General features: G+C 37.3%; 1 protein-coding gene across 1 annotated transcript; it reads right to left on the bottom strand.

Annotated features, from left to right (window-relative positions):
- Nucleotides 1–1,030: 1,030 nt before the first annotated feature.
- On the bottom strand, nt 1,031–14,371 carry LOC149618876 (solute carrier family 23 member 2-like). The gene is made up of 9 exons (XM_089854048.1): nt 13,965–14,371; nt 8,867–9,024; nt 6,914–7,079; nt 5,924–6,105; nt 4,585–4,711; nt 4,369–4,510; nt 3,224–3,751; nt 2,053–2,148; nt 1,031–1,248 (listed from the first exon to the last, which is right to left on the bottom strand). The coding sequence occupies exons 1-9, from the start codon at nt 14,127–14,129 to the stop codon at nt 1,049–1,051; spliced, it is 1,764 nt and encodes a 587-aa protein (XP_089710174.1). The 5' UTR covers nt 14,130–14,371; the 3' UTR covers nt 1,031–1,048.
- Nucleotides 14,372–15,005: the final 634 nt, after the last annotated feature.

Raw genomic sequence — 15,005 nt, 5'->3', positions numbered from 1 at the left:
CGCAATAGAATATGATTTAAGTCTTCCGACAAATCCGCCATCAGAAGACGCTTTCTTACGCGAAATTCATCGACACAAGATGCAGACACAAGACCCCCAACTACCATTTTATGTAGTAATCACTAATCATCCTTTTGATGCACACCTTTTATATTTCGCTAGATGTAACTATGGGATATTTCGCTAGAAGCTGAAACATGGGGATATTTCGCTAGATGTAACTAGGGGATATTTCGCTAGAAGTAACTAGGAGATATTTCGCTAGAAGTAACTAGGGGATATTTCGCTAGAAAAAACTAGGGGATATTTCGCTTGAAGTAACTATGGGATATTTCACTAGAAGTAACATGGGGATATTTCACTAGAAGCAGAAGGGGATAATGGAAGAAGGATGCCACTCTGTATCATCTTAATACATTCTTCCCAGGCTCACCCTTTTTGTTTGCTCTCCCGCTCATAAAACTACAGATGGACATCGCACCGTAAGGTGACTTCTATAACTGTTTGGTACTAAATCCTCAGCAATAAACTCCCTAACCTTGTCTTGGGGTGAGACAAAAATTCACAAGTGCGTCTTGCCAAATAGTTTAACGCAAATAGACTAATGATGAGGGAACTATTTATCGCGTATGTGATTCGGTTTAGCAACCTTGCTCCAAATGTTCCGATGTTGGGAAGAATGACGTTTCACTTACCCCGCTTTGTGGTACACTTCTCTCGAAGAGAAGTATTACATATTTCTGCTAGAAGTAACTAGGGGGTATTTCACTAGAAGTAAATTTATTTAAGTAGAGATAGGCAGAGTACGTAAACGATGTAACTTAATTATGGGTCAAAATCAAGACGGGAAAACCTTTTAGAACGTTTTGAATTATTTTCACGTACTTTTAGGATTTTTTACATCATTCTCTGGGTCCTTCTCAAATTTGTACCATCTATCTCACTCTGATGTGAGAAGAAAACAGCCTGACATCTTCCTCTAGGATTTGATGTATGTATAGGGTTCGGAAAAAAAGGTTATGATAAGCTACTTTCACTTGAAAAATATTTATTTTCTTTTCAATATTTTCTTTAAAAGCAATCCATCGACGTAAGTCGGACTAACAGGTATAAATTGAAGCCATGAATGATTCTCGAAGAATCTTGCTAAGCTAGGAAAATCGTAACAATGATTTTTCGGGGACACACCGTCTGGATCGTTTAGGTTCTTATTTCGCCATTTAGTTATTCCTCTATCTTCAAGACTGCCTGATGAAAGATAATATTTAAAACCGTTAGCTACTTTTAGATATCAGCATCTTAGCACCCAATAAATGAAAACAAGAGTGAACAATTAAATTTCCCTTCATTGCTAATAACCCAATAGAATAATTCCACTATAGTTCAAACAATGGAGAAAATCCGTTCACTAGCTATCTGTAAATAGCAATCGAGCACTTGAGACTCTATTGGGTAATTACTGCATTATCGAACCTATTCTATATTCACTTCAAACTTCATGAATTATCCTATAAATAAGTCAAACTTATCAATACTATTTTATTGTTTATAGCAATATAATCATCTAGGCATAATGATAGCTTAGTAATTGCGTACTGGGTCTCTACTGGCCACGAACCACGAACCCAGTTGAAGTTCTTTTTATATTCACAAGTTCCTTTAATTTTGAACAAATTTGTTACCTTGTTTAATCCGAAAAAGGTTCTACAGTGTTCTATATATGAGAAATTTTAGTCCCAAATTATCATAAATAACTCAATTTTTGTCATATAAAATCCTACAAAGAAAAAAAATCTGATTTTCCCTATAAAGAATTTTAATTTTCTATTATTTGTTAGTGTTCTGTTTTACAAGGTGCTAAAATTCATGAGTTTTACGTATACATAGTTTAAAGACTAGGAGGGTTCATACCATTTACACTAGGACTCAGGCCTGGCTTTAGACTCACCCAGTGAGTCAGGCCTCCATGTGTAACATCTGAAACATGGCCTCCCTGTGTAAATGGTATGAATCCTCCTAGTCTTGAAACTATGTGTTTAGCGTGGTTTTTACCTGGAATTGTATTGTCCAGAAATATCCCGACAATTGCTGCTACGAATAAGCCAGTACTTAACAGTACAGTGAAGATCTGATCGGCAATGTCACTACCTGTTCAAAAATTATTAAGTGTGTCATAATGGCTTTAATAACTATATAGGGAATGGGTAAACAGTGTGCTTTATCGATACAAAACACCATCGTTAAATAAACTTATGGGTAGTAAAACATTGTCAAGGGCTGGGTTCGAACGTTATTAAAGTCTATAGTGACTGGACACATCCTAAAAACCAATGTCGGCCAAGAACATGTTTTGGCCTCAAAGGGTTCCTTCCCTGAACCAACTTCAGAGACTCTAGCTTAACTGTTATTGGGAATTTGTGTAATACAGGGTTCATTACGTTAAATGTTTCTGGCTTATATGATATGAATTGTAACGGGATCCACCTGTAAATGTCACAGTTTTAACGTAGAGAAAGCTTACATTATTATTATTATTAAAGGCTTTCCATCATCATTGATGACAGGGGTGACAAATGACTTTGATACATGGTTTTTTGTTGTCAAATAATATATCTATTCTAACTCATGCTAATTCTGTACACGTAATCTCTGCATAGATCTAACGCATCGGAGTACTATCTAGACTGATGGCCAACGAAGGTGTTTACCTTTTATTGATGACAGGGGTGACAAATGACTTTGATGAATGGTTTTTTTTTCAAATAATATATCTATACTAGCGCATGCAAATTCTGTACACAATATCTCTGCATAGAGCTAACGCATCGGAGTACTATCTAGACTGATGGCCAACGAAGGTGTTTACCTTTTATTGATGACAGGGGTGACAAATGACTTTGATGAATTGTTTTTTTTTTCAAATAGTATATCTATACTAGCGCATGCAAATTCTGTACACATTATCTCTGCATAGAGCTAACGCGTTGGAGTACCATCTAGACTGATGGCCAACGAAGGTGTTTACCTTGTATTGACGACAGGGGTGACAAATGACTTTGATACATGGGTTTTTTTTTCAAATAATATATCTATACTAGCGCATGCAAATTCTGTACACATTTTCTCCGCATAGAGCTAACGCGTTGGAGTACTATCTAGACTGATGGCCAACGAAGGTGTTTACCTTGTATAAGCAGGTTAAAATTTAACTATATATGAGTACCTGTTCTTATAACATCAGCTGTTGTTTTCATATATTGTGGTATACAAATTCCAGAGAACAACGTTGCACCCAAGACAAATAGATTCCTAGTGGAGTTGAGATTGACGTATTGAAGACTGGATAATCCCACGCCGGCCACCATGGAAAACGTTACAAAAAACAACCCTCCCAATATGGGCACAGGCATCGTCATAAAGAAGTTCCCTATCTTACTGACCAGCCCAAAACAAATCATGAAGGCCCCACCATAAATAATGACCCTTCGGCTGCCAACTTTGGTGATTCCAATAGAGGCTACGTTCTCGGTGTATGACGTTACGCCAGAAGTGGTACCGAACAGACCTCCAATGACGGAGGCCAGTCCTTCCATCATGATGCCGCGGTTAATAGCGTGTGATGGTACGATAGGATGCCCAACCAGGCGACCGCAACAATGATAATCGCCAACGGATTCCATAATTGATGATATAACACCACCTAAGACTCCGAGAATGGAACTGACGCTGAATGTAGGCCAGCCCCATTGACCTATAAATATGGAATTTGAGCTGAACTTCCAAAATCCACTCGACCAGTTTGAAATTCTGTGCACTGAAGAATAATTATTCCATTGCGTTCGACATAGAAATGGGATACAAAGGACGTAGAAATGTGATACAAACGATACTGAAATGTGAAAACGATATTGAAATGTGATACAAACGATATTGAAATGTGATACAAACGATATTGAAATGTGATACAAACGATATTGAAATGTGATACAAACGATATTGAAATGTGATACAAACGATATTGAAATGTGATACAAACGATATTGAAATGTGATACAAACGATATTGAAATGTGATACAAACGATATTGAAATGTGATACAAACGATATTGAAATGTGATACAAACGATGTTGAAATACGCTAATAAAGACGTAGAAATGCGATAAAAACGATGTTGAAATACGCTACTAAATACGTAGAAATGCGATACAATCGACGTTTGATATAAGCAATTTCACTTAAAACAACGTCATATATTTAAATGTAATTCAAAAGTGGTCCAGACTATTCCATGCGTAGATATGTAATACAAACGTGATGTAATTGTGGCACAAACAATTTTTGATCAACATTGGCAACTTATTGAATACCTGGATAAGGTAGACGAAACCATAGTGAATTTTGTACCATAACCCAGTTCTTGTCCGTTCTTATAGCGTTTTCCACTCCGACGCTATTGCTCATTGTCAATATAGCACATAGACCCCACGAAACGAGAATACTCAATAGAACCTAGAAGACCAATTTATCATCCCTTTGAAACCTAAACCTTTTATTTATTTATTTAATTGATTAGGCCTACTTACAGGAAATAATTGAAAAATGGGAGCTTTAACATTTCGTACAGCAAATTTCTTCCGGCAGACGCAATAGTAGACGGGCACCGATATTTTTCCCAAATATTGAGAAAACAGTAGGAGTAAAATGATCGTCCTAAAATAAATCAATGGTTTACGAGGACAAAATGTATTGCACTACACCTTTCTCAATAATATTTTTCTCAAGTCCTGTACTGAGAATCTTTAACGGTAGTGTATTTTTCGAGAACTTCAAAAAGGCTTATACAATGAAGGGCCCCCAGAAATCCTTTAATTTTGAAAGTATCATAGAAAATCTTACATGTTCAGTAAACTTGAAGTTTAACCCTTAGAACATCGTATTGTGTTTAAATTTTAAAATTATCGTCGTGAATTTTTCTTTTGGAATCCCACGTGCTTTAAGGATTGCTACTTTCTTGTTATAATTCGAAAAAACCCACATTTTAAAAATATTTGAAAATACTTTCCTTTTGGAGATAAACTAAAACATTTGGCCCACAAAACTTTGTTCTATTGTATCCAGTACTGTACCAAGAAGCGATATCTAGTATACTAGGGATCTTATAACTTCTCCCTAGTAAACTAGATAACGCTTCTTGATTGTACCATAAAAGACATAATAACAGTTAGTATTCACGTAATTCAAAACGGGTTTACGTGAAAATATAATGAGAAAGTTCGGGAAACTCTAAAACCACGAACTTATTCATGCTTATACCAAGAACGAATTCAGGATACCATAAGAACGTGGAATGGTAACATTGTCCCCTGGTACCATGAAGTCATACTTCTTTCGAAAACCGTTACCGCCTTAGTTCTAGGTAACGCCTTAAAATCCGTTTTTAGCGCCATCGGTGGGTTATAATCAGTTAAGGTGGCTAGTATCACATTCAGCTTCTCTGGCCGTAAGCCTTGGCGTTACACGGCGAAGTTTGGGAAATCCGTTGTACTGACTTTGTCCCAGATAAATCATGCTGTCTAATAGAAAAATCTAGATTCTTTATAACCACTCTTTTTAAATATATCAGTTCATCATTAACGATTTTAACAATTTTTTTCTTGACACCGACACCAACACTCCTAGACCTAGGAGACTCCATTTTCCATATTCCCAAAAATAGGCCCCTCCCTCATATTATGAAAAGTATGACTTCATGGCGCCAGCATTGCCTTGTTTCAACGTTCTTATTGTATCCTGAATTCGTTCTTGCTTATACCTATTGGTTGTGATTAACCAGGGTGTTTCTACCAAAGTTTTACAATTAACAAATTGGTTCTATTTAATCGAGCGTTATACTAATTGTTGTTGTGGCATTTTTGTTTTTACATAAATGCGATGGGCCAATTGGCACTAGCAGCGGACGTGACTTCGTTGAACAGTCCCAAAGTGACCAAGCACACTACCGGTGCTATGGTGAGAGGGGAAATGTACTGCAAAAGTACGCCCACTAAGCCTGTGAATCCAATCAACGTCTCGATACAGGAAGCGATAATCACAGCTCCTTGAATCTATAAGGCGATACAAAACAAAGTTTTCAGTTGGCTATTACGTTCGTGTCTATCTGATCGAATGCAGTTATCAAGTCCTATTTTATGGAATGGTTGACTGCGCATCTAAATTTATCATTTGTATGGCCCTGCGAAGTGCAAGGTTGTATTTGACGTTTGAACAGGTGGTGACGGATATTGAATTATGAGCAAGTGAAGCGAATCAATCGGCCTATTTTCCCTAAATTTCCGAAAATTGATAAAGAGGCGTACGCTTGAATTCAAACGTCAACAATAGCTATGTTTAAAATGATTTTAGGAATAAAGTTGCTTAAAACGATTTAACTTAATTTAGGTAAATTAATGACGATTAATATAGTTAATATCAATTATATTTATTTAATTTTTTAAGAAAAACCTCTTAATTGCGTCTCGACTCGGAGAGGTTATTTTTCGTATCATAACTTGTTATTTGTTGGGCGAAGGTTTCCGAACTTAAAATTATGGATGTAAATAGAATCACTTAGCTAGTTTCATAAAAATGAATTGGTCTCTCGATAAATTCAGAAAAATAAATGAACATTTTCCGATCACTCTGTTTTCAATAATTATCATAAGCTTATAAGATATGTTCCATCTTGACTTTGCTCGGTTTTGCAGTCCATCTTCCTATTTAGTCAGTACTGAGCCTTTGACAGCGTCTCACAGCTTTACGAGAATCTATGACGTTTCACCTATGTCACTTCACGACAAGCTCTTAACCAGTGACAAGCTTATGGAGTATATCTTATGAACTTATGTCATTATGTAATATACCATATTAACTAACTTCTCGAATTCTGGTCATCCATGTTTCGTCTGATTCGTCCATTATTGTCGAAGTATTATTTTCACCCGATTGGGTGAAGGGAGTAGGACATTTCCAACGGGGCAAGTTTAGGATGGCCAATACGGGAACCATGAAAGCAAATGCATTGCCTTGAATAATTGGCAGACTTTGAATTGATAAAAGTAATATTAGAAAAGTGAAAATGAATATCTAAAATTGGCTCTTGTAATTATTAGTAGAGTATATACCCCAAAGCGGGGTTTTATGGATAGTCGCACCAAGAAATTCCGTCTTGCCATAGATCCAAGAAAATTATCATAACGGAAATGGGAAGTGTCACACTTATGGACCTATCTCAACCAAACCAAACCTACCTATCTGAAGAAACCCACCCCGACCTATCTGAAGAAACCCACCCCGACCTATCTGAAGCAAACCCACCCCGACCTATCTGAAGCAAACCCACCCCGACCTATCTGAAGCAAACCCACCCCGACCTATCTGAAGCAAACCTAACCCGACCTATCTGAAGCAAACCCACCCCGACCTATCTGAAGCAAACCCACCCCGACCTATCTGTAGCAAACCAACCCCGACCTATCTGTAGCAAACCCACCCCGACCTATCTGAAGCAAACCCACCCCGACCTATCTGAAGCAAACTTAACCCGACCTATCTGAAGCAAACTTAACCCGACCTACCTGAAGCAAACCTAACCCGACCTACCTGAAGCAAACCTAACCCGACCTATCTGAAGCAAACCTAGCCCGACCTATCCGAAGCAAACCTAACCCGACCTATCCGAAGCAAACCTAACCCGACCTATCTGAAGCAAACCTAACCCGACCTATCTGAAGCAAACCTAACCCGACCTATCTGAAGCAAACCTAACCCGACCTATCTGTAGCAAACCCACCCCGACCTATCTGAAGCAAACCCACCCCGACCTATCTGAAGCAAACTTAACCCGACCTATCTGAAGCAAACTTAACCCGACCTACCTGAAGCAAACCTAACCCGACCTACCTGAAGCAAACCTAACCCGACCTATCTGAAGCAAACCTAACCCGACCTATCTGAAGCAAACCTAACCCGACCTATCTGAAGCAAACCTAACCCGACCTATCTGAACCATACCCACCCCGACTTTTCTAAACCAACCCTAACCCGACCTATCTGAACCATACCCACCCCGACCTTTCTAAACCAAACCTAACCCGACCTATCTAAACAAAAACTAACCCGACCTATCTAAACAAAAACTAACCCGACCTATCTAAACCAAATCTAACCGACCTATCTAAACCAGATCTAACCCGACCTATCTAAACCAAATCTAACCCGACCTATCTAAACCAAATCTAACCCGACCTATCTAAACCAAATCTAACCCGACCTATCTAAACCAAATCTAACCCGACCTATCTAAACCAAATCTAACCCGACCTATCTAAACCAAATCTAACCCGACCTATCTAAACCAAACCTAACCTAACCTTCGAGGGCTACGAGTACGTGCGGGAAAAGGAAAGTGTAAATAAAACCTTTTGGCAATGTGACATGTATAGAATGACAATTGTAATTTTTACAATATAAAAATTTGTTCGCCCCACTGACACTCTGCACGTTTCATTAACACCAAATTTTCGCTCACCCAATTTTAAATTCTCACTATTTTCAACCCTCCTAAGTGTCAGACACCCAGTCATTGTCACAAAAAAGTCTTTCACCCAATTGTCGTTCTCCCATTGCGGAGAGTTTCATTTCTGGTCTACCGTTACAGTAAAATTGCTGTTCACAAATAAATTGACAAGTTGTAAGTTAAATGTATTTTCAGTTTTCGAAATATTTTGGATTTTCAAATAGCAATTTTGCCAACTTGTTAGCTTCTCATTTTTTACGGTAGTCGAAATTAAACTCTTAAGTCCATTAAAAATTGATAAGTTTTAGTACCGCGTTCCGACGGTTGCTTGCAATATCGTCGCAAATCCGCCAATAAAAAAGCTTGTGGAAATGACATAACCTCGTGCAGCGTGATCCTCCGGGATGCACAGCTTCGGAATGACGACGAAACAAAAGGCCAAATTAGCTCCGAACATCGTCAAGTAGTGCTTCAGAAAATAAAACGTTATTATTAAAGGCTTAAAACATGATTTGATCTTTTTTCTTATGATGCGTAAAGCAAGATAAATGCGAGTATGAAACTTATGCTTGCCACTGGTGTTCGTAATAGAGGGGAGGTTTTACGTCATTTGGGAGTACGACATCGTTTTTGTGAACGATAACTGCAGGCTTTCGAGGTGATGGCCAATTGGGTTTAATACGCAACAATTAACAAGTTACGTCATTTGTGTGCGAACTTCTGGGTGAAAGCAGAAGTATATAATAATAATAATAATAATAATAATAATATAATAAGTAGAATTATTTATATATACAGACATATACATAGAAAATACAAAAACAATAAGTTGAACATGAATTAATAACATTAGAACCCGAATAAATAGCAACTTTTCGCTTGAAAAAGTGGAGCTTCAACGTTTATCCAAAATTCTCGCTACCCAACAACCGATTCCACGTTTAACATTACTACATGTCAAACAGAGATTAGTCAAACTATTTTTCAGCGAGCGTAATTCTATAGGGCAAAGGGCTATTATCCATACACGTTGATTATTATATGTATTCTTGAAATTTCTCTAATTTCGTGACTTCTAGACACTAAAAAATTATTTATTAAATGAAAAGGGTCTCTTTTTACGAAATAATTATAATTTAATTATTCTTAAAATAGAGGCCTACTAAAACGCGGATACCCACCATCAAAAATTCGAGCGGTAAATGAGCCACTTATGGCTTTAAAGGGAGGGTGAAGTGGAAAATCAAGTGATTTTTATCGATTCTTCTTCTAATTATAAGGCCAGTCTGTACAGTGAAACATTCAGGAACTATCTCCGAATGATTTTAAAATTCAAATTAGGTTCCGATTTTAAGAATAATTTGAAGTATCCCCCTCCGACCAATCGCGTAACGTCCTACCTCTTTATTAATAAAATTCTCGTGGCACGCTCCGTGTCGAATGAAATTTATCACGAGATTTGATAAAATTTGCGCGCGATGTGACAATCGTGGCGCGAGACATGGAGCGTGCCACGAAACTTTTCTTAACAAAAAGGCAGGGCGTTACGCGATTGGTCGGAGGGGGATACTTCAAATTATTCTTAAAATCGGAATCTAATTTAAATTTTAAAATCATTCGGAGATATTTCCTGAATGTTTCACTGTACAGACTGGTCTTATAATTATAAGAAGAATCGATAAAAAGTCACTTGAATTTCCACTTCACCCTCCCTTTAAACACGGCCATTGGATTTCGAAGAAATTTCAATTGTCAACGATCTTTTAACTGGGTGTAAGTTTTGAATCCTATCACTGAGATCCTAAGTTTATAAGATACGTTCATAAGTATCACACTACCCATACTTCGTAATGCTAGAGGCTTATATACTGAGAGCTAATTTGAAAACTACGCGAGAATTGACGATACTTGGTTTTTATTCAGTCCATCTTCCTATTTAGTCTGTACTAAGCCTTTGATTGCGCCTCACTAGACGTCGCTTTACGAGTATCTATGACCTACATCACTTCACGACAAGCTCTCAGTAACCAGTGACAAACTTATGGAGCATAGCTTATGAACTTATGCTGAGATGCAAAGACAAATGAGGGAAATACGATAAAGTACAGTTAATCGTTGTTTTCCTCTGAGCCACTCTTTTCAATTGTGTCTGGTATATGTAAATAATGTTGCCCTTTACAGCATTATAGCTTTATCCGAAAGTGGATGCCTGCAGAAGTGGCAGGAAGAGTTATTAACGATGGAAGAATTGACCGACAAGAACTCGGAAACCGTAGTTTACTACATCGGACTCTCTGATTTACAAAGCACGTTTGGTCTACTCTTTATAAGTTGTTTTGCGGCTTTGGTGGCGGTTACCCCGCAACTCTGCAAGCTACTCAAAAAATGTCATTGGCGAAGTGCTCTGTATTTTGTTCGAAATTTCTTCTTTTCGTGAGAGAAAGAGACCATCTGAAGTATACCTTATAAGTTTTGAAGATCTCCTCGAACCCAAAAAACTGACACCTTGAAATCTACAAAAGTACCAACGAAATTCCTAACATTAGAAGAGTAATATTATACTCAACAATAAACCCCCATAGAAAATATAGAAGTAAGCACAATTTAAATAATTTTAATAATTTATTTTGACCTTGTAGTTGAGGTTACCCTACAACCCCGCAAGCGACTCTGACTCTTAGCATTTCATTTGAAATTATATTTCAAAGAAAACCACTTCTGACGATAATGTTTTATGAACTTTACCGTAACTAATTATCAACTTATTTTACAAGAAATAGATCCAGCTATTTAGTGCTTATCTAGGTTTCGATAACAACCTCTTTATATTCAATTCGAAATATCATCATAATCTCGGAGTGCAATTTCTCAGAATTAAGCGAACGCATGTAGGCTCGCATGCAGGCCTATAGAAACTATTTTTCTGGTTTTTTTTATTTTGGTGATAATAACAACTACTAGATGTTTACGTTTAAGTTGTTTTGAACAACCTAAGAAAAAAGGAGAAAAGAAAATACAGGTGTGCAGGAGCACGGGAAATTTTGTTTTTGATAACATGCGTGACTTCACGGGACTCTACCAGTCCCAGTTACGGACTTTCTTAAAATATTAGTTTGTTATTATCCCTTTTCTTTTCGTTTTCTGCACTCTCGAGCGAGCTACAACTTTCACTTCTAATTTGGTCTCTCGGGCGAGCAACCACAGATATTTCGGGCTCTAGTGCGAGCAATTATTGAACTCAAGTGAGAGAACTTTACTCGGGCACAAGCGCGTGCATTAATTTTTCAGCCTAATGAGGAGCAGATGACAAATCTGCTCCTGGTCTAATGTTCTATGTATTATTTTGTTTTACTCATCTTAATTCACAATAAATGTATCAAGTACATTATCCCCACAAAACACCACACCTGTATTATTAATATTACGTAATAGTTATGTTTATTGTTATTGTTTCAAATTAGTCTAAGCAGGGGTAAATTACGAAAGGAGTTAGAGACGTTAGCTTCCGTAGTGTAGAATACAGTGGGACCTTGAAACGTCATAGAATTTGTAACTAACGTAGTGCCATCTTTGGAACTGTATTGTAAATAAGACCAGAACCTTAATAGTTTTGCCTTAAAATCTCGCGCCGCAAGGTATTCTGGGTAAATTAAAATGGCGGGTGTCGATGTTGTGAAGTCGTCTCATAAATCAACCCAATATAATTATTATATTCAATCGCGAGTAAATAGCGATTTAAAGAAGAAAGATAAGTCAACAATTTGCAATTTGAAGCCGGGGAAATCCTCAAAATGTGATCAAACTTGTTTTGCCGTAAGTGCTCGGTTACAGAGTCGGCCCAGTGAGCCAAGGCTTAGTGAGAACTGTGGGATCAGGATCATCGACTGTATCTGTGACTAAAGAAATTAAAACAACTAAAACTGTATTGAAGGATGCAAAAACGACATTTAATTCCATTTCATTATCGAATAAGGAAATTACCAACTTTAAAGTTGCATGTTTCTAATTCAAGTGCACCAAGAAGTTATATCTAGTATCTCAGAGAGAAGATATAAATTCGCCAGATTTCCAGCTTTATCTCCAGTCCAAACGTAGGTCCGGAGTTAATCCCCGCTTCTAAATTGCAACCAGCATCTCATTGGTTCTTGAAAACTCACGTCAGCGCGACGACTCGAATGACGAAAATTACGTATTTTCCGACTGAGGAGAGACGAAATAGCCCGGCGCCTCCTTTTACGTCCCCCCTTGTATTTGAAAGGGGGACTGGGACTATGGCGCGCGAATACAAAGGCATCTTATGCCTTCTCTCTGAGATACTGATATAACTTCTTGGTGCACCTTAATGAATAAACTTTACTCTAAGCCTAATTGTCACTCAGTCGTAAGCAGACGAACACTAGCAGACGAATACTAGCAGACAGGAGAAAATCGATATCCCAGCATGCCTTTCGAATCTTTGCTGCCACGCTATTGGTTGGAAAATATCATACTTATTTTGAATTATAGGCGGCGCGACCGAGGCGTTTTCTCTTTTCTGTGTCTACGTTTGAAAGTCCCACTGTATTCTACACTACGGAAGCTAGCGTCTCTAACTCCTTTCGTTATTTACCCCTGGTTTAAGTCACAATCAACTATATATCAAGTTCTCGATATGAACTTTGGCACAACTTACTTTTGATATTAAAAAATAGTGTTTCACCTAATCCACACATTCTTTGAGATTTCGATTGTACCCTATTGGCAATTATCGTTCGTCTCCGAAATGCCGTAACAAACGAAAAAGAGTAAGGAAGAAAATACTAGGACTGTTCACGTTCTCGAGCCATTTCGGGCTCGTGACGAGCACACCGAGTTCGAGCCAGAGACGACACTTTGGTGGCTCAAAGTCGAGCCGATAGGCATCGAGCTACTGCTTTCCTTTTAGTCTTTCTTCTCTCCACAAATAGCGTTCCGTTGTATTTTTACATGAAATAAAGCTTGTGAAAATTTTCTTTCTCTCACCTCTAACCGTGAGCATATAACGATTTCTTCACTTTTTACCGAGCGGGTTTTACTGAACCACTACATTCCTAAACATGGTATAGCATTTCTAGTCGTTTTCAAGTCTTACGTTGGTAGTAGCAATTTTTGTTAAACATATATGTGTTAACCGAGACAAGCTTATTTATTTATTCATTGAATGTGTTGTTCACAAAGTCAACAATGTGACATATGTGTGAACATCGTAAATCGATACATTAGACATGTTAAAAAGCTCGCTTAGCTTTGCTCGTGAACAGTCCTAGATAATACTAATTTCATTGACAACAGATCGAGGCACTCGGCGATTACTTTCGTATCACATTAACTCAGAATATCAATTACAATTGTGCCATAATCGACAATTATTTTCAAAATTATCTTATTTACCTGAAATCCCAGAATCAGGCAGAAATACCACGGTGGTACTTGGTCAATTCCATAGAAAAGATCTACGGAATTATCGGTATTGTCGATGTCCGTTTTTGGAATGTTTTGCTCCGTCGTTGGCAAGTTTTCACGCATTTCTAACTCTACACGTACATCCTGATCCATTGTTGAAAATGTTCCCTCAACTTTAACAAACTAGTAGAACATTTTATTTTATTATCAACACGGTACGGTTTCAATTAACTTTAATAATTCTTTTAGAGTTCTTCACTTTGCCACGAAAAATTTCTTAAACGCAAGCAACGAAAGACATGGAGTGTGTGAATTCGATTACTGATAAAGAATATATATGGAACAGAGCGATGAAGTTTTATATTACAATCTCCATTCCAACGCAATGGCCTTACGTTATGTTTTTGATAAAGTATAAAAAATTCGCTGACAATTATAATAAGAAAATGATCTTTGATAAATTAAGGGCGATATCAAATTTCTTGTCTGTGAATAATAAAAACTGTCTTTTTTAAAAAAAAAAACCAAGAACTACTAAACAAATGATAAGAGTGCAGCCCACTTGACCGAAGTCTAGATAGCTAAGACAAGAGACCTTGTAAAGTGTGACAAATCCTTCGTCTGGGGTAAGAGGGGAAGGGCTAAACAACGTTTTAAAAACGTCAGTTTAGCGTTTCTTAAAACGACATAACTAGAATTAAAGTAAATTACTGACTATTGAAATAATTAATTATCAAATTTATCTATTTAATTATTTATGAAAACCATTAATTTGGTAAATAATTCTCGTCTCGACTCGGAGAGGTTTATTTTGGTTTCCCAACTTGTTTATTTTTCCGATTTGAGGAAACTTTTCCGCATTTTAATTTTCTGGAAAATTTACAACTCTAGAACAAACCCTTCTGTGTAGAGATTGTGTGTGAGAGGGTGTGTATGTATATGTATGAAAACTGAATGAAACTTGTCCATCAATTAAAGAACAAATGTGAAAAGTTGGCGTTTTAAGCATAGCGTTCATATATCAACATC

The sequence above is a fragment of the Phalangium opilio genome, unplaced genomic scaffold, assembly GCF_054372755.1.
Source record: "Phalangium opilio isolate 3A_F unplaced genomic scaffold, DU_Popi_V2 ptg000209l_1, whole genome shotgun sequence".
NCBI classification, from domain to species: domain Eukaryota; kingdom Metazoa; phylum Arthropoda; class Arachnida; order Opiliones; family Phalangiidae; genus Phalangium; species Phalangium opilio.
Note: the sequence above shows the minus strand (reverse complement) of the source record. Positions and strands in the feature narration are given on the sequence as shown.